Below are 19,539 nucleotides of genomic sequence, written 5' to 3' on the forward strand. Positions count from 1 at the left end.
CTGGAGTTGATGTACATCTGCACGTGTGCATGACTCTGCTCAGCATGTATGCATGTGCATGGGTGTGCTTGGTGTACAGGCCCACACATGGCTGAGTGCAGCGAACACGTGTGTGCACAGCCATGATGGGTGAGAGCATGTTGCCCCAGGCCTGGAGCACCAGGAGCTTCGTGATTCAGAGCAGGGGACTCTTCCTCACGTGCTCACCTGGCTGACCTTGCAGGCTGGGCTGATGTGGGAGTGGCACTGTCTTGTCACCCCCTGCCCATGTGGGGAGCTGGGAGGGACATCTGCCCAGGACAATGGGGCTGTGCAGTGTGTTTGCAGGGATGCTGCTGCCGTGCTGGTCCCTGAGCATCAGCCTCAGCATTCTGCAGGTTTCTGGCACCAGAGGAGCCCCTCTCCAGCCCGTGGGGTGCAGGTGGGTACCCCTGCCACAGCCAGACTCCCATGGTCCCCCAGGCCCCCTGGGTACAGCACCATGGACCTGGCACCCACCCAGACACCCACTCACCAGGAACACACTGCAAAGAGCAAGAAAAAATGTTAAAATTTAATGCCTCAGCTAATGGGCCAAATGTAGAGGAGCAGAAATCCAGAGAAGAAGGGCTGCTCTCCCACAGAAGGGAAGAGAAGAGTGTGCCCAGCCCCAGGGAGCCTCTAATGGTTTCTGGCTTCACAGCACCCTCCACCTCACGCTTCTTAGAAGAAGGGGAGACCTTGCCGGTCCACCGTGGTGCCTGGCTGATGGGACCCTGTTCCCATCTCGCTGTACCCAGCTCCATAAAAACCCATTAGCTGCGGAACTGGGCAGTCGCAAATCCATGCGGCTCCTGGTGGATGCCCCACAGGAGCTCAAGGTGGGTGATGGACACCTCGGGTTGGGACCTTGCTCATGGGAGCCTGAGCTGTGCTGTTCTCCTCCACCGCAACCCACATCTCTGCTGGTCCCCTCTCAAAATTGTGGCAGCCTGAGAACAGAGAGAGGTGCAGAATGGCATGTTGAGACATTTTGTTGCTTTGCCTGGGTGGGTCTTTGAGGTCTAAGAAGAAGTCAGGGACAGACTCTGAACTTTGTGTAGGTTTAAAAAAAGCCGCAGCCCAGAAGCACTTTCTCCCTTGCCTGTAACAGAAGCAGCATCAGAGAGGGTGAGCTACCTTTGCTGCCCCTCTCACACCCTGCTCCTCAGGTCTGAGGCTGCTGGAAGGGGTGATTTGGACACCGGGATGAATTTCCAGGCCCCCCTTTCAAATGCACACGAAACACCAGACCTGCAAGACCTGTCTGAAGCATGGTCTTGCCTGCATTCCCCCCATGTCTGCTTTTTTAAGGGCTTTCTGTCACGTCTCAGACTCTGGCTCCAAGGGCTTGCTTTGTCCCAGCCTAAAGCAGCTGCCCTTCAATGGGAATTGGGAAGCCATTCCCTGTGATATAATCAGCAAAAAACCCAGCACCTGAGAGCCCAAATAGCCCTAGATAAATCCCAAGGGGTGTGGAGCAGAGGCAGGGGCAACTGGCCAGGAGCTGTGGTGGCCACAGAAGACCCTTGCCCACCACAGCTGCCCTGGCCAGGACCAAGTGATGGCAGCAGAGAAGGGAGGACACTCATCAAGGGGAGGGGTGTCTTGGGAGCACTTCTTCCCCGGAGCAGTGGGCTGTGGTTGTTTTTTTAAATTAATTATGCATATCTGTACTTTCCACAGGTATTTGTACTCCAGGCCTTTATTTGCTGTATTTTTTATAGCTTGCTAAATAAGCAAACTTATTGCCAAGCCACTTGTGAGACACAGGGACTGGTTGGGGTTTGCTGCACAAAACTTTCCTTCACATTTCAAAGTTGCTTGGTTGTACTTATAAAATACAATTTAACTATTTTCATCAAATTACTTTACATTAGGTGGCAAGGTAGTAAGATGCATTGCATTCGGAATGAGTTACAGCTCAATTTGTGGTAGGAACAATAAAAGGAGATGGAAACAGATACATGGCTGGATGTGAAGTGAAGCGTTGCCAGCTGCTGGGTTGGCGTTAGGCTCAGACTAACCCTGGAGGCAAAACCCCAACTCTGCAAAACTGGAATAAAGCAATTAAATGCAGTAAATATTTCAATGTGTGATTGAGCGGGCTGGAATCAAGGCTGGGGCTGTGCAGGCGGCTTTGATAAAAGGGCTTCAAATCACATTCCAGCAGACACATTTCTGTGCATGTTTACAATAAAAACTGAGGGATAAACCATGCAGTAATGAATGATTTTCACAAATCCTGTTCCCTTGGTGTCTCAACACAGCTGTTTAGCTCCATAGTATTTCCCTTCCTAAAGCAGGGTTGGAGGCTTGAAAAGCTCAGCACTCACTTTCAGCCCCAAATCCTGTGCTAAAAGATCTTGTGACCCCTTGGATTTTGTAGAGGAAAGAGGAATAGAGAAGAAAATCTCCCTGTAAGGATCTCGCATTTTGGTGGAAAGTTCTTCTTTCTTTTGGTCCTCACCACGTTGCCTTATGCCTGCAGCACATCAGATCCCTCTCACCCCAGCCCGGGGATCTGGAGCCAGTTCTGGAGAGACAAATAAAAAAACCCCACCCCAAAAAGCTACGGCGGCAGGAGAAGCAGCTCTCCACGGCTTTGGAGGCAAGAGGTGCATGGCTCAGCAGATCCGTGTCCGGCAGCTGTTTTTCCGTGGCTGGCAATGTGCACCTCGGAGCACGTGTCAACAAACAACCCCGTCGGAATAACAAACGGCGATAATAAGATTATCTTTTTAATGATCACCATGGTAACCTGCCCTCTGCCAGCGCAGCTGCAATATCTTGATGTAACCATTGCTGAAGCGGTGTCTCAAGGCAGTTCCAGCCTCCATTAAATGTACTAGCGGGCAGAGCACATAGCTCGGCTTGGCCTGGAGTTTTGAAGGTGCTGGAGTGGTTTTGGAGATGCTGGAGGTATTTGGAGGTGTCAGAGAAGTTTTGGAGGTGTTAGATGAGCTTTGGAGGTGTCAGAGGGGTTTTGGACATAATGAAGAGGTTTTGGAGATGTTGGAGACATTTTGGAGATGTTGGAGAGGTTTTGGAGATGTTGGAGACATTTTTGAGATGTCAGAGAATTTTTGGAGATGTCGGAGAGGTTTTGGAGATGTTGGAGACATTTTGGAGATGTTGGAGAGGTTTTGGAGATGTTGGAGAGGTTTTGGAGATGTTGGAGACATTTTGGAGATGTTGGAGAGGTTTTGGAGATGTTGGAGAGGTTTTGGAGATGTTGGAGACATTTTGGAGATGTTGGAGAATTTTTGGAGATGTTGGAGAGGTTTTGGAGATGTTGGAGACATTTTGGAGATGTTGGAGAGGTTTTGGAGATGTTGGAGAGGTTTTGGAGATGTTGGAGACTTTTTGGAGATGTTGGGGAGGTTTTGGAGATGTTGGAGGGTTTTGGGGGTGTTGGAGAGGTAGGTTTTAGAGACAGTGCTCTGCCTGTGGATGCATACAGTAATTTGTCAGCACATGGCAGCAAACAGATGCACCTCCCACCCGCCCAGGCGCTGTCTGCTCGTCTCCTTGGCGAGTTTTTATCAGCCTGTGTGGCCCAGGAACAGCATTTCCACCCACGGGGTAAGGCTGATGGGGGTGATTGGGATGGGGTCCTGTGGGGTCAGCGCTCTGTTCATAGCGTGGAAGCGGAGGAAAATCTGCCGTGGAAAAGACACGGGACTGCTCAACCGTAATCTTCTTGTTGAGCCTCGTGGTGTGTTACACCCTGTGGAGGGTTTATTTTCCTCCCTCTCTGGTTTTGTTTAATCCTCTAATGTAACTGCAAGCATTTGCAATATCCTCATATGTATATTGTCCCCTCTAAAGCCTATTAAGCCACTAGTTTCAGCGCTTGCTTGTAACAATGAATGCCACAGGATAGTTTGGGAACTCTAAGAAGTATTTTGATCTGTATTAAGTTGACTGCTTTGGGGCACCAGTAGGCCCCAGCTCCCTGATTTTGTCAGGCAGCAGCTAGGGGCTGGATTTCCTGTTTTTTAAATTCACCCACTCTTCTGGATCTCTCCAGACCACGGCAGGCATTGGAAAACTGAGGGCCACAGAGAGGCCCAGCTCGAGTTAAAACTGGGGGACGGGAACAGGAGCTTAGGAACGGGTTTATGTACCATGTAGCTTCGTTATCGCTGCTGGTTGGGGGTTCCCTCATCTCTCCCCCCAGTTAATTTTAACTATTTAATTAGTTACACAGGCACAACGCCAGTGAACACAGACAGTGTCCCTGTACGCCTGTAGCTCTCTGGAGGAGCCGGGAGGCAGCACAGCCGCACCTGAGGGTCGGGGTAGGGGGCAAGACCCAGGCCCGGGCCCGCGGCTGCCCCACCGCGTTGCCAGGCAACGCTGCCCCGCCTGAGCCTGGCAACTGGGCGCGCCCAGGCCCCGCCTGGGGGAGGGCGTGGCCAGAAGTAGCCCCGCCCCCCAGAGCTCCACCACCCCCCCCCGACACACGAGGGCAAAGGGCGGGCACAGAACCCTCCCAGATCGCCGCTTCCTGCCGGGCGGGAAGCGCCTCCCGCGCATGCGCAGCTTCTTCGGGGCGGGGCGCCGCGCACCTCCGGGCGTGCACCGTCCCTCCCTGCCCCACCCCGCACCGCGAGGCACCGCGCCATACTCCAAGATGGTGGCCGGCGGCGTGCCGCGGCAAACTGCGCATGCGCCGACACCGCCGCCTCGGCCCCGATTGGCTGCGCGCGCCCGGCGACCGCTTCCGGCGGGAGGGCAGGGCGGGGCGGGGCTGGCAGAGCCACCTCCCCGGTGCGCGGTAGGATGTGCCTGGCATAGTCACCGGCCGCACCGACAGCCGCCGCACCGGGCCGCGTTCCCCTCCCGCCGGCGAGCGCCGCGGGGGCCAGTCCTCCGGCAGCACTTTTTAGCGTCCCGGGACTCCCGGTCCTCCCCGGCCGGCGGAGGCCCGTGGTCTGGGAGGCGGCGGCAGCAGCAGCAGCGGCGGCTCTCCGGGCGGAGGGCCACCTGCGGTGCCCGGGGCTCTGCGACTGGCGGGGGTTTCGCCGGTGCATGGGCGGGGAGGCCCCGCCGCGGCCGGCCATGACATGAGCGGAGCGCGGCGCCCTGCCTAGAGCCGCCCCGCGGAGCCGCCGGCAGCCATGGTGAGTGCGGGCGGAGAGCGAGGGGGCTGGGGGATTCCGCTGCGCTCCGGCGGGGCCTGCGGCCTGGCCCGGGCCTGCCAGCTCTTGGGGCTGCCCCCGGCACGGGGACCGGGCGACTCGGGCCTGCTGCGGGGACGTGCCCGGGCAGCGAGGGGCCGGACCCGAGGGGCCTGCGGGTGCTCGGTGCGGCCTTCGCCCCCGGAGCCGCCGTGGTAACAAATCTCAAAAAGCCGTGAAAGCAGAAATTCTTCATGGGAGCGTCTGTGCCAGAGGGTGTTGAGAATTGCAGATTTTCTCCAGTACCAGCCGTGGACTTGGCCTGTTCTCGTCCAGTTTAGCCTTGGATAAGCTGCAGAAATGGCCTGGATTCCTTTCCGTGCAGCGCGTTATTTAATTCTGCTGTAGATAGTGGTCTCCGGCTGCCTTCCAGCAGTGGGGGTTGCAGCTATGTACAAACCTATCGAGAGATACAGAGCTGAGATACAGCGTGCTTTGATTTGCACAATCTTTTTTCTCTTGATAAGAAGTGAGAGAAGACATCTGCAGTCCATTGGGTGCACACACAGCCAGGCTTGCGGGGCTGGTAGGTGGAAATGTGTTTTCAGGGGATCGTGATGTTGCTCACTGTTGCCATATCGAGCACTGGCAGTGGTATGCTAATAACAATTGCTGTTCTTATTTTTCCTGTGTTTTACCTACAGGGAAACCTTATATCCCCAAGTTTACTGGGTTGACAAAGGGAAGCCACAAACATGTGCTTTCCAGCTGGTCAGTAAGTAGAGATGTGTTTGGCAGTCCTGGATCTTCTCATGGAAAACTGCCTCCTGTCCTGTCTCACCCAGGGGGTCCCACTGAGCAAAGGCAGTAGTTACTGATCTAGTTTTCAACCACTTTCTAGCTTAAGCTGTCTTAAATAATGTAGGCTCAGGCCTTTCACCTTTTTTGGAAGTTGTGATCTTGGTTTGCAGTTGTGAATTTCTTCACCCAAGAGCAGAAATAATCACATGTGCACATTGTTTGCTGTGTTCCTGGTACCATCTATTGGTAGTTTATTGAAACCTTGCTATCTGTAGCCTGTTTAAGTTGAATTTCATTGGTCCCTTCAAGAGGCTTTGCTACTCCTTGTGGTGTCTGCTGGGGTGGGACATGATCTCCTCAATAAATACACATAGCAACCTGGTACTGCTAGGTCTGCATGCACCTTGATCAGTTGGAGGGATGTACCTGCCTGTTAGGAACAGATTCTGCCAAATGTCACCGGTGTTCCTGAGTTTAGCTTTGGCCAAAGCTACAACAAAGGGTGATATTCTTGGGGTGGATTCTTTGTAGTGAATACCTCTTTTTCATGAACATTAACAAATACTGTGGTGAAGTTCCGTGAATTTAGTTGATTGGTTGTATATAACAAACTGCAGCTCTGCATGTGGCAAGAGGTTACAGAGTTTTGTCCTTCAGGTTGTGCGCTCATAATTGCAGGTGGCACAAAGACTTCTCAGTTTTTCCCTTGCCTTCATACAGATATGTACATTTAGCCTCCTGAATTTCATCAAATTTTCTTTTTTTCCTTGACCATCCAATATTTGGTTCAGCTACAAGCTGAGTACTGGCTTTGGAAGTTCTGAAGCAGTCATTGGGTTATACTGCAGAATTTACTGTTGTAACTCCTCATGTGACTGCTGTGCAAGATTTTCCTTATGTTCCCATTTACTTGGATCTTACAGAGGGGTGTGTTCTGCTGCTAGTATCCCCTCCTTACAGGAAACAGTTGGAAAATTGTGAAGATGAGGTGCTGTAAGGCATACTGGAAACAAATAAAACATAACTAAACTCTGCTGTCAAAAATACAGAATTGTGGAAGCAGTTTTTTTTTTTAGTTGAAGTCAAATTGGGTTGATATGGGAGTAAGTAATGGGAACAGGAATGAGTTAGATCTGGATTAAGTGAGAAGGAATATTGAGAACAACAAATTCTCAGAGCACCCATCAAGGCAGGAAGGGAAGCAGTGATGCGCAACATGCTCGTAAACTGTGTATGTGTTGTAGAACCTGTGCCTGTTCGGTGTGCTTAGATGCCACTGGTGGCTTAAAAGTCTTACGGCACCATTAAAAATGTATTTAGTTTTACAGGAAACTCGAATCGTTCTTTTGCTTTCTGAGGCATTTGTACAGAGCAGCCTGGCTGCATTGAGCTTTCTGGTCGTCATACAATGTGTGGTGGTTATTACATGCTTGTGACATGTCAGACTAATGCACATTGCACATCTACGAAATAGTTCTAGTACAGCACCCAGTTTGTGGCTTTCTGTGAAAAAGATGCGTAAGTGTTGATGTGATATTTTTGTAGAAAAAAATGGAGTATTGTAAAATACAGGCTTCTCAAGTGGATTTCTGTGGAGTCAAATAAACCTCTAAACACGTAGTAACTAGCTCCAACTTGTGCACTCAGGTGGCGCTCCTCAAGCTTTTCTTTAATACAGCAGAAAGTATTAATACGGTTTCCTCATCGACTTCTGGCATCCTTCTAGGTGATTTAAGTGTACAGCTTCAAAATAAATATTGTTGTTGGAACTAGTCCTTGAGTGCATTTGTGCTTGCATCCAAATAAGCTATGCGTTTGTCTCATCGCTTGTTCTTTCACCTTTTTTATGCTTCCTCTATCAAAGACAAACCACCTCTGAAACTGAATGCTGATGGCTACAATCTCCTGAGCCTTATCGGTCACCTGGCAAGTGCAGTTGTAACTCCCATGTGAGGTTGGAAGTCAGGTGATTACTTCCGAGCAAATTTATTCTTCAGTTATCTGGGATTGGTGTCCTCCCAGAAACTAGAAGAGCAGCTTAGGAGAGAGACTTCTTCCAGGAGATGCTGTTGTGTTAGGGAGTAGATTTAAAGGTGAAGTCAACCCTTCAGTTAGAGAACTGCAAACAGGCTTCTCAAACATGTTTGATTTAGTTACAAAACAAGTCACTCTTCTTTCAGGTTATCATTAGGCCCCGTAAACCTGTAGGAAAGTGGGAAGCAGACAATAGAAGGAGCAGCACATCCAAATAAGCTTCTGTCCCTGTTCTGCCTGAAGAAAATACAGCTTGCAAAAATGGAAGCAGGCAGTGGGCGTGTATAGCTCGTATCTTTCTAAGTTTTCCACAGCAGCATTCTGATTTTTATTTTATAGCCCCTTTTATCACCTTTGTATTTTTTTTATAGCAGTAAATGCTGTTATTTTCTTATACTTAAAGCTTCCTTTGAAGACCCGAAGGTGGTTTAAATCTTCCATTTGCTAAGGAATGAAGTATGTCTAGATTGTACCAGGTATTGCTGGTGAGCCGTAGGTTATTCTGGCACTCTTGGTTACCAAGGAGCTTGCTGCTGATTTACCGAAATAGTTCACATTTATTATGTATGTCAGCAGAGCCGAGCTGGTGGCACTGAGGCTGGATCAGGTCTGTGAGCCTGTCTCATGTTGTGGGAGCACTCCTGACATCCCCTGTGGAGGTGGTTGAGGACATTGTCATGGCAGGAGGCAGCAGCTTCTTGCTTTCACAAAAGCCCTGTGGATGGCTGCCCTGTAGTGCTAGAGACGCATAAATCACCTTTGGGCTGCTGCTGCCTGCTCCTGGAGCAGGTGCCCCGTGGGGGTGTCTGGCCGTAGCAAAAGATGGAGCAGAAGGTGGTGAAGCTGAGTGTCCTGCCTTGCTGCAACAGGCAGGACAGGCAGCGCTTGCGCATGGTGGCGTGGCCTCAGCCCGATTTTTGAGATGAGGAGGGGGCTGGACCGGATTGTCGCCTCCACCAGGCAGTGCCTGTTCTGACACTGCCAGCTGACGTGCAGTGTCAAAACTAGACTGCTGTGGTGCAGTGGTCTGAAGGTCTGTCGGCTTTCTGTATATCCCCTTAGAGGATGTAGTTTAAAAATAAAAGTAAACCCTCTTACAAACCATTCTGACTCACTCTACTGAGTAGAGAAACAAGAGAATAGGAACTTCAGAGTTCTAGCCTCGGCTCTGACATTTGGCTTCCGTTTTTGGCCTTCGAGTCATGTAATTTTCTGTGCCCCTTTATTATCCCCCCTATATTAAATCATGGAACAAGAGGTGAGACTTAATGCCGGTGTTTCACGTGTTTACCAGTTGTGCAGCCCTTCCTGCTGCGACACACTTGGCAGTGCCGGCTGCCTGGGATGGCCCCAGTGACGGCTGAGCCTGCGTGTCCCTTCTGGCGGGGTTAGAAGAAAGAGGAATTGGAACTGAGTTTGTAGCAGGAAAACTGGTCTCCAGCCTGACTGTTCAGGGTGCTTCACCCAGAATGAAAGCTTTTTCTCTGAAGAAAATAGCTAATTTAGCAGGATGGTTATAGATAGAACCTTTCAGGATCTATAATAGCGGCAATACCTGTGCCGTATTTCAAAGACCTCGGCAGCTAAATGCAGGCTGCACTGTCTCCAGTCAGACTGAAGGCAAAATTGTTGAGCCTCAAGGTTCACTAGACTAGCTTGAAAAACTGCTTTCTGCTAGGTGATGATCACGACAATCCATCGATAGGCCAGTGTTGGTTATTGGGATTATTTTTGTAGAAAAGTGTTACATCTGGCATGTACTGCTAAGCTTGTGCAGTGGGGTTCAGCACTGTGAGATCGCTCAGTGTGTGGATACCTGAGAGCTCCAAGGAATTCGTGTTCTGTTTGGTTATTTTAATGCATGTTATTAGGTGCTGCCAGTTGGATCAGGGAGCAGGAGCTGCTGTTAGCATTATTATATTTCTTTAACAGGTGTTAATACATGGAAAGTAGAAAAAAAATAATGTAGCTTTTACATGTAGAAGTTGATACCTATCTGGTAGAATAACGTGTCCTAAAATCCTCCCAAATCATTATTGTTTGTCAGTCAGGAGATATTTTCTGTTAGTGACTATGTTTGTATTTGGGTCACTGCTGCCTTGGCCTTCCCTGCATCCCAGGTGTTAATGTGGCAGTCTTCTAATTTCAGAAAAAAAAAAAATAGTTTGCTAGCTTTGTTTTGTCAAAATGCTTAGAATAGCATTTGTGGAGGTAAAGTGTGTAGCACGTGCCTGTTCTCTCATGAAGGTCTGGTTGTTCCAACAAAAGTGTAAATTTTAACGGTTTGGTAGAGAAAAAGCAATTGATTCTTTCCTGTACTGCTAATGATGGTCAAGTTGCTTTACTCATGCAGGCAGCCCTAGGGGTTTCTTTCTTATGAGAGAGGGAGCGGGTCCCCTGGTGAGAGCCTCTGGAGGGCCGGGATGGCTGCAGCTTCTCCAAGCCCAGGCTCAGGAGCGCCTGCAGTTTACCAATGGGGTTTCTGCAGTGAAGCAACTTTTTTTCCAATCTTACCCCCCCGCCCCTTTTATTCCTTTCTCGATCTGTGCTTCTGTTTTCTGTTTACAATCAGGATAGGGAGCTTTCACTTCACTTGAAGCATTTCAGGCTCTTTTAGCAACATCACAAATTCCTTACCTTTTTTTGCTCCTGATCTTCCCTGATCCCTCACCTGTGGGGATCATGCGCAGAATTACATTTCTTTTACCATTTCCAGCATTTTGCATTTCATGCACCAAATTATCTTTTATTTGTGTCAGCATCTCCAACTTTGTGGCTTGGTCTTCAAATCTCTGTGTGTATTTTTAGCAGTTTGATTTAATATTTTATTACAGCTTTAATTGCAGCATGAATTTCTTCCCAAGGGGGATTTTTGCGATTCTTTTGGTTCCCTCTTTTGAGAAGGGAGCGTGCTCATCTGTTTCGTATGCTGGCTTGTCAGGATGCCAAAGTCAGCACTGAATGCAGGAGATGCAGCCTTGGAGATGAAAGGCTGTGGTGTGTGTTTGTGTGGTTTTTTTTCCTTACAAGAGATGTTTTTTTTCTGAAAAAGTCTGTGTTGTGCTTGGTTGATTCTCTCCTGCTTCAATGGGTAAAAACAGAACAGATTTCTTCTGTGTTACTGTACAACTAGTCCTTTTCCTTGGCACTGGGGGCAGTTGCTTCCACTGAAGTTTGTCCAAATGGTTGATTTCCTGTGGTTGAAGAACAGTGTGTTTAAAATCAAAGTCTGGAAGGGAGACAGTAGAGAGAGCTACTTTGTAGTGGTTGGGTTTGTCATTCTCCCTCCCTACCATTGCCCAGTTCCTTTGCTTATAGGGAGAAAATGGAATTTTCTACAATTCCTTGGCCACCTTTTTGCAAACGTGAAGAAAGTTAAAAAAAAAAAAAAAGGATGGATGCCTATAATGTCTTATGGACAAGTGTGAGGTAGGTGCTGAGGAACAAGGCTGTTCCTGCCCCATCCACATCTGATGCTGAAGGCTGCACCGGCCGTTCCTCTGACCCCACCAGCAACCCAGGAGACCAGAAGCAGCTGGTTTTGTGATGGAGTAAAAACTGCTCTGCAGCAGCTTGCTGTGAAGTTTCAACTTCTTTTTCGTGTTTCCTGTTGCTACTTGATGAAGTGAGTAGGGTTGGCCAAGGCCCAGTTGTGTGTCCTGTGTGGGCCCATCAGAGCCCCCCGGTCCCAGGAGGAACAGCCCTCGACCTTCCCTGGTGGCAGCACTCAATGGTAGCCCAGGGCTGCAGGAGAGGCTGTTGTGAAATACCCCAAAATGCAGAAACATTGCAGATACCAACATTTTGTTTTGCTTTAAGTGGACTGGATGTTCTTCCTGTATGTTCTGTCCTTTGGAAACATCCATTATACACTACTAAATGCCCAACACAAGTTTTAATGCTTTTGCCAGAAATTAAACTTTCAATACCACAGTCTTTTTTTCTTCTCTTTGACAGGGAGTGGGGATCTTACAAAATATTGTCTTTTTGTATATTGTAATCATCCCTCCTTGAAAATCACCTCTGTCTGGGGTAATATATTGGGTAAGGTATAATCCTTCTCCTGAGATTGCTGTAAACCTTGCATTGATGTCACATCTGGTTTGGGGAGAGTTGTTCTCCAAGGTAATGGGCTTAATCCTGGCGGGAGGGGATGTTGAGGAACAACCTGCGAAATAAGAGACTGGGATGTGTCACACCTCAGCAGCCTTTGCCTTTCTGTAGATGGAGCTGCATCTGATTAGAAGTACCACTTTAAGAATTATGCTGAATAATTGTTTTCTTCTTACATTCGCTTTCTTTTTTTGCTTGTCCTAGTGCTTTCCATTTCGAGCTCTGCATATGTGCATTATTTCACAGACTTCTTAAGTTAGGATTGCAAACAACTGCAATTGAGAGCGTTTGCAAACAACTGCAATTGAAAGTGTTTGTCCGGGTATTATTGTGAGTTGTCTGGAGGCTGAGATAAATAAAGGCTTATTTTTGGCTTTGCAGACAGTAAAGTATTTGAGAAGTGTTTTTAAAAATCTGTTAATGCATCTTGGATGGCTTAGTGCTGATATGCAAGCACACTGGCTTTATGACTCCTGTCACTTATGCATCTTTTTTTCTAGTCGGCTCTCTGGTCCAAGGAGCTGCTGCATTTGATGGAATGGTGAGGACTGAGCTTTTTAGCATTTTTAAGTGCCAAACATCCATCTGTGAGAGCAATAGTGTTCTGTGTAGGAAGCCTTGGTTAAAACTTAAAGATAGATGTATTTTTTTAAAGCTGCTTTCAACTAAAAAAGCCATGCTTTGTACCTTTTGTATGTTCATTTTACACACAGTTGCTCATCTATTTACTGTTCTGGACTTTAACATAGGAGTTTTTTTATTCCCCCACGTGTACCCTCCTACCTTAACATACTTGTGTCCAAAATAGTACAGTCTTGGGATCTTTTTCCCACCTCCCTCTTTAAAAGTCAAGTTATTTCACCTGAAATGGCAGGGGAAGGGTTACCTCAAAATGAATGTTGCATGCATTTATTTGGTCCAGCCTTGTGGTCCGGTTTGTGCAAGCCTCGATTTGCTTATGCAAAGAAAAGGGAAGCGATTTGTACCCTGTGCCTGTGGTCCCGGAGCTCCTGCATGAGCATCACCTTATGAAAAAGGACGGGATCTCCCTCTGTGGTGTGGCAGGTGAGGTGAGGGGACAGACCCAAACACTGAGATGTAGATTTCTAGACTTCACTGGAAGAGTTTCTGTTACTTCTGTACTCTGTGAGAGAAACAGAGTCGCCTTGTGGCATTTTAGCATCTGGTTGGTGGCACGTGCCCAACCAGCCACTGTTGGCATTTGATCAACCTTGTGCAGTGTCCATCTGAAGACGGTACTGGGACTTTATGGCTTTTTTTCTGATAACATCCAGACTGAAAATTTGGTGGTGGCTTAAAAAGTGGTGAACAGCAGCTGAGAACTATCTGAACTGAGTGTCTCCTGCAAAAGTCTAATGACTGTAGCTGGATTGTTAAATTGAAGTCATAAGTCCAAAAGCAATTTTGATGCCACCTATACCCACCTGGAAGCCCTGTGCTATGGCTGCATGCAGCTGGATGATGCAGAATACCAATTCTGAGGACTCTGCTTTGGATGCTTCTAAACATCTCGTCTGTATGTCATCCTTTTAGCAACTACTTGTTTGGGGAAATAATGTGTTGCTAAGTCTTTTCCAGCAGCTAAACCACAATAAATCAATTGGCAAGTCGTGCCACACGACCCTCTGTCTTCCCGGGGTGATGGGGGCATGTAAATTGCTCTTGTGCTCATCCTTGGTGAAAGCCTGGCTTGTAACAGCGCTGTCTAAATCATGTTTTGCTTATGCCAGCTTGCTATGATTATTTTATTTCTTTGGTGGGTTTCTAGGAGAATTTCTGGGTGTTGAATTTTAATGCTCTATGCTTGACTGTATTTCTGTGAAATGAACATCTTCTGTAAACGGTAAAGCAGATGTGAAGTGCTTGGTGAGGACAGGCTGGCTGCTGGACTTGATTGTGTCGACTAAGAGTTATCGGTTTAGAAAGAATCAGAGTCAGGCACTTGAGCCTGTTAGTCAAAGTTCAGCCTTAAAACCTGAAGCCTGGTTAACTGAACCTGCCTGTACAAGAAGATTTAAGAAATAAGATCCCTTAGGTATTCAAAAAGGTGCCTGATTACTTGTGTAGTGGGCAGTGTTTACAGGTAACTTGATCTCTTTATCCTGTTCGAGAAATCAGATTATCACTGCCAGCTCTCCATAGCCTGTTCTGTGCAGTAGTGTTCAGCCTGTGGTCATTTTCAGTCCTTAGCCGATGTTTCAATAAAATACATTGATTCCTGAAGTGCAGGCTGGGGTTTCCAAAGTGATGAGTTGCACAGGCAGAAGGGCCTGGAGCAGCTCTGGACGTCAGCTCCACCACAGCAGGGAGATGGAGAGCAGCGTAGTGCCTTCATTGCTCTGCCAGTAGCCTCGAGGTAGAACAGTAATTCATTACATTTATAGTAGGTGTTTTTTTCTTACATCGTGGTATAACAGAAGTGAGTTTGCAAAAATCTGCGTCTCATTAGCGAGCTGCCAAAGTTATGGCCCATGAAACAAATGACCCAGATGACGGGTTGTGTTGTGTGTCTTGAAATGGCACCAGGAGCCTGAACTGTTCTCAAAGCACAGAGTGAAGCCGACTCTAGTTTCGGTTCATTAAACCACAAAAACATCTCTGAAATGCAACGCGGAAACTGAGAATAAAGACAGAGCCACGTCTTGATAGCATCAGCAGTGCGCTGCCAGGGAAGGGAGCACATATGCTACAGGGTCTGTGTGCTGTCTCCTGGTTTAAGACCTCTGCGTGAGTTATACTGGTAAGGAGACCCTGGGAATAAGAGTGAAACCCCAAACTTCTTATATTATTAGTTGGAAATGATTAAATGTAGAAAGTAACACTGCCTTTGAGCTGCACAGCTCTGCCTCTTGGTCATGTGCATTCATGCTTTCTAGGAGATGTGTGTGATGTCGTACAACTCTTTTAAAAATACTTCATAATTCTGCTTTTGTTGCTAAAAATAACAACTGTGCTTCAATTCTTTCATGAACTTTACTGTACTGAGTGACCTGAGGCTGCTCCAGGGGTTCACTGAAGTGGTGACAATATCTGTGCTTTGCTGACAACTACAAAAGGAAAGGCTTTTTATGACCCACAAAAGTAGGCTTGAAATGAGCCACCATCTTTCTGAGAGTGTCATTACTAATTTGTGTTCATTATCATGTTATGTTAGGGATTGGGCAGGGAGGGGCTCTGAAAGACACCCTGGTGTCATTCTTAAATGAGTAAATTGCTACCTTAGTACATGTGCATGTCAGCTATGTCTGTTATTAGATTAGACTTGATTGAATTCCTTTAAAAATGATCTACAATACAAAAAAAAAAAAAAAAAACACAGAAGGAAGAAAGTTCAGCAGCTGAAGTGTAGTGGTTTGAATTTGTATGTGTATACTTGTACTATTAAGTAACCATGCACGATTGGAAGCAGAAAGCTCTGAGGTGGAAGAGTGTGATTTAGCAGAGGCAGGGTGATGGTGAGTTGTTTTATACCAGCAGCCGCCATTGTACTGCATGCATGGTTTTTCTTTTCTTAATCCTGTGCACCGACTTGTTGGTGGCATTATAGCAGTTCCTGCTGGGAACACTGCAGACAAGGGGGTTTCACACTGTGTCTTCTCCTGCAGTCCCCGCTCTGCTGGAAAAGTTGCCCGTTGCGAGCACAAGCTGGTAGATGGAGCTGATAGTCATCGTAGCAGAACTGGGTAAAATGTGATAAGATCCAAACCTTGATAACGAGGAGGAGGCTGAATTGTGCCCAGCTGTGTGTCTTGCACTGCTGATGGTAGGAGACAGTTGGTAGGAAGAGAGTGTAGAAAGCGGCTCAAAAAAAATTAGGAAGCTGGAAAAATACCTATGTTTGCTATCAATAGTGTAGGGAGGCTTTAGAGGCTGCTAGGTGTGAGATAGTGTGAAAAGTGCTTCAGGTATTGAAGGCAGGATGGAACAAGAGTGAGGGTCTGAATTAGAAACATGATGGGGTGCAGAGGGGTGGTAAATAGCAGCTCCCTAACAGAAAGAGATCCTGTACTCTTTAAGTAAAGAGACGTTGCAGGGGGCTTTAGAACTGCAGCAAGGGATTCTGTGGTTCAGCAGTGGAAGTGTTTTTCCTACCTGCAGCTGAAGGAGGTGTTTTTAAAGTTCAGCTTGTGTGATGTAAAATCCATCCTTCCACACCAGAGGAAGGTGTTCCAGTGCTGCTTGAAGGATGCTTGGACTCACATTGGAAACATTGCAGCTTCAATTAACATCTTACTGAAAAAGGCTTTGTAGAGGGATTACCTTAATTTTGTCTTGCAGTGATATCCATTTCCAAACACATTAGAAAAACAGTCAACAGGCATAACTCTCCTTTTACAGTTGTCATCAGCCTGAGTTGCCATATTTAGAGCATCGTTTGTGTGATCGATACTCAGACCAAGCTGTTAATAGCAAACATTAAAAGGTTAACAGCTTGTGTCTTTATGGCATAGCATTAGAGAAAAGCTTTTCTCTAAAAGAAACAATTGCTTTAGAGAATGTAAAATGAAGTAAAAAGATAGGAAGGGAACTCTAAATGAAAGCACTTCTGGAGAAAATGGAAATAGCTTTATAAAGCACTTTCATATATCCCAGAATGATCAGGTAGTTTTTTTTAAGGAGAGAGGGTGGTGTCTTTGGTTTAATGCAAACTAAAATTAGTGTTGTATATTCTATTAAAGTGTATGCGCAATGTCTAATTGCAATCCCAAAATCATTCCTCTATTATTTGCCGGAGTTGGATGAGTAACTCATCCTACCCAAATGCTTTAGTCATAGGCTACAGGCTAAACTGAACTTCTTATGGAGTCCTGGTTTAAGCAGCAAGGTACAAAGATTTTGCTTCTCTAGAGCCTTGTTGAGAAGCAGTGAACTGCAGTTTGAACAGCTTAAAATATAGTAAGTTAGCAGCTATTAGTATTTTTCCTTAATTAACAGGAATCAGTTAATGGCTTATACATCTTAAAATGTATTTGAATGATAGCCCTGAAGTCAGGTGTTTTTGTAGAGCCTCGTTTTGATACTTGGGTAGATGGAAAATGTCTTTGAGATTGCGAGTTCTTGGTAGCAACTCTCATGATTTCTGTCAAAACAGGAAGCTGTAGTCTCAGCTGTGAATCTGTCATTGCTCTGGTCGTATGAAACTGCTGTTAAAGGTTGGAGTCCATAGATAAATGGTATGAGTAAGCAGCTACATGCCTCTAGTTTGATAATTGTTAATGAAACACCTTTAGCAAACTTAATAAGGCAAAAATGGCATAGATTGACAGTGGCTCTCCCACCCTGATCCACATCAAGTCACGCTCATCAGACAGGACAACTGCAGGAACAGCAGACTTGGGACAGACCTGGTGCCCAGTCCACGTGGTGGGGACCCGGCGCAGCACAGCAGGGGGTAACGGCTCCTGTTTTGGGGAGAATCACCTATAACTCATCTCCCGGAGATGTCCTCTTGGAAACAATTTCTAGGTCAAGGTGTGGGTGTCTTACTGGCACACAGGAATCTGCTGTTTGCACAATCATTTAGACCTCTTGCTTACTTCTGTGCATCACTGACTCATTCACCTGCCCAAGCTGTGACTGAGGATTTCACCTGTGGCTGGAGGAACTGCTGGAGCAGCAGCTGAGATCCTCCCTGCAGGTCTGAGCTCAACCAGAGCCTTTGGGCAATCGGAAGGAGTGGAGCTAATGTGGATGGTGGTGGCATGTCAAATTGTACCTTGGCTGCTTTTAGTGAGTTGGAAAGGTTTTCATGGAGCTTTTGCTCCCATGACCTGCTGTGCAAATGGGATTCGTAGAATTGAGTGTTTTTTCCTTAAATGTCTGACAGAACAGAGCAAACAGCATTTCCTGGTGGTTTGATCCCAGTCCTGAGTAGCCTTAGACATTGGGGATGGAGGGGTCAGATTTTACAGCTTGTGAAAATAAGTGGGAACTACTTCTGGTTTAATAGTTGAATATTTTTTAACTGCCAGCCCTCGCACAGAAACTCTGTAGTTAAATTCTGCTAATGATGGTCCAGACTTCATGACTTTCCTTGAAAACCTTTAAAAATGAAATTTGCATGTGGCCCAAATGGCTGAGTTTCGAACCAGACAAAGTGAAGTGAGTGCTGCTGGCTCTGGATGCCTGTGGCATTTGATCTTGTCCCGACTGTGCAGGACTGAGGCAGCCGTTAACATCCATGTGTTGCTGCTCAGTACCAGGATTTGTTGGCATTTCTCTTTGCAGACCCTGGTGATACTTTCCAGTTCTCTTTTTAAATTCAGAATAAACACTGAGCCCCAGTAGAAAGCAATCTGCATATTAACATGAGCAATAATACTGAGGTGCAGCTGGAAATATTACAGCTGCAGGTCCTACAAACAGCTCTACTTTTTTACAGCCTTACTAGATAATTGGCTTTCTGGGGTGTCTGATATAGGTACAGCAAATTTCCTCTGCAGGTCTCCAACAGCATGTGTCCTTTTTATCTCAATGACCCTGTCATTCTTTGCTTGAAAGGTTGCTGAGCACCACATGGTCAGGAACAGTTAACTTGAGGAACACCCAAAGGTACAAGCAAATGCAGAATGCTGCTCTCCACCTTAAGTCCTACCGAAAGCTAGAAGGAGGTGCACTTGGTGTGGCTGTCAGATGGCACCTGGGGAAAGAGTTGGGAGGTTCTCCTGTTCCCAGAACCTGTCTTGGGCTGGGTTTTGATTACTTCAGACAGTCTGTGCTACTCTGCCTTCCTTTGGCCAAACTTCTGGAACAGCCAGGAGAAGACAAATAGATGAAAACAATCTTGGAGGTCACGCTGTTTCTTTCTGCTCAAGTTGGCCTTTGATTCTGGCCAGCCTGAGCTTTTTGCATGAAATGCTTGCATTGTGCTCTCTGTTTGCTCTTTTGCTTTTGACATGTTGAACGTTGTGATGATGGTGTTTTATATAAAAAGGTTGTGTTCCTAGGAGTAGGCTCTGTCATCTTCAGAATCGCAGTGCCAAGGCAGTGTTAAGTCAGTGGAGGATATCAGATGTTCAGGATTTATGAGAACTCTGCAATTAATTTCCAAAAGTAGGAAATAAACCTCGAATCTTGGAGAAATTACTTATCTCAGCTACTCTTCCTAAAGCAGGATTGAATTCACTATTTCAAAATGACTGAGCGCTGCCATTCCTGTGTGAAGAGCCAACACCTCTCTGAACTGAGGTGATCTTGAACTTGGCTGCTGGAGGCGTGGAATGGGAGAACAGTGCTGCTTATGGGGGAATTTACATCAAATTGATCTACCCAGTGTTCAGAAAATCCCCTGTGGGGGTTTGGTGTCAGAAGCTGCTGGTGAGACTGAACTCCACGTGGAGCAGCAGAGAAGTAAACTGCAGGGATTTATTAAAACATTGAATGTGTGTGTCTGGATCTAGTTGGGAGGAACTTGCAACGATGTGCA

The 19,539-nt window shown here is 46.9% G+C and overlaps 1 protein-coding gene across 2 annotated transcripts in view; it reads left to right on the plus strand.

The window, feature by feature from the left end:
* The first annotated feature begins 4,759 nt into the window (after positions 1-4,759).
* The window catches only part of XPO6 (exportin 6), a 51,220-nt gene continuing 36,440 nt past the window's right edge, over positions 4,760-19,539 (plus strand). For both annotated transcript variants that reach the window (XM_065850631.2, XM_065850632.2), the window contains exon 1: positions 4,760-5,147. In XM_065850631.2, the coding sequence (XP_065706703.1) occupies positions 5,145-5,147 (3 nt within the window). In that variant the 5' untranslated portion in view covers positions 4,760-5,144. The remainder of the gene's footprint in view (positions 5,148-19,539) is intronic.

Source organism: Patagioenas fasciata, chromosome 15 (genome assembly GCF_037038585.1).
Source record: "Patagioenas fasciata isolate bPatFas1 chromosome 15, bPatFas1.hap1, whole genome shotgun sequence".
Lineage (NCBI taxonomy): Eukaryota > Metazoa > Chordata > Aves > Columbiformes > Columbidae > Patagioenas > Patagioenas fasciata.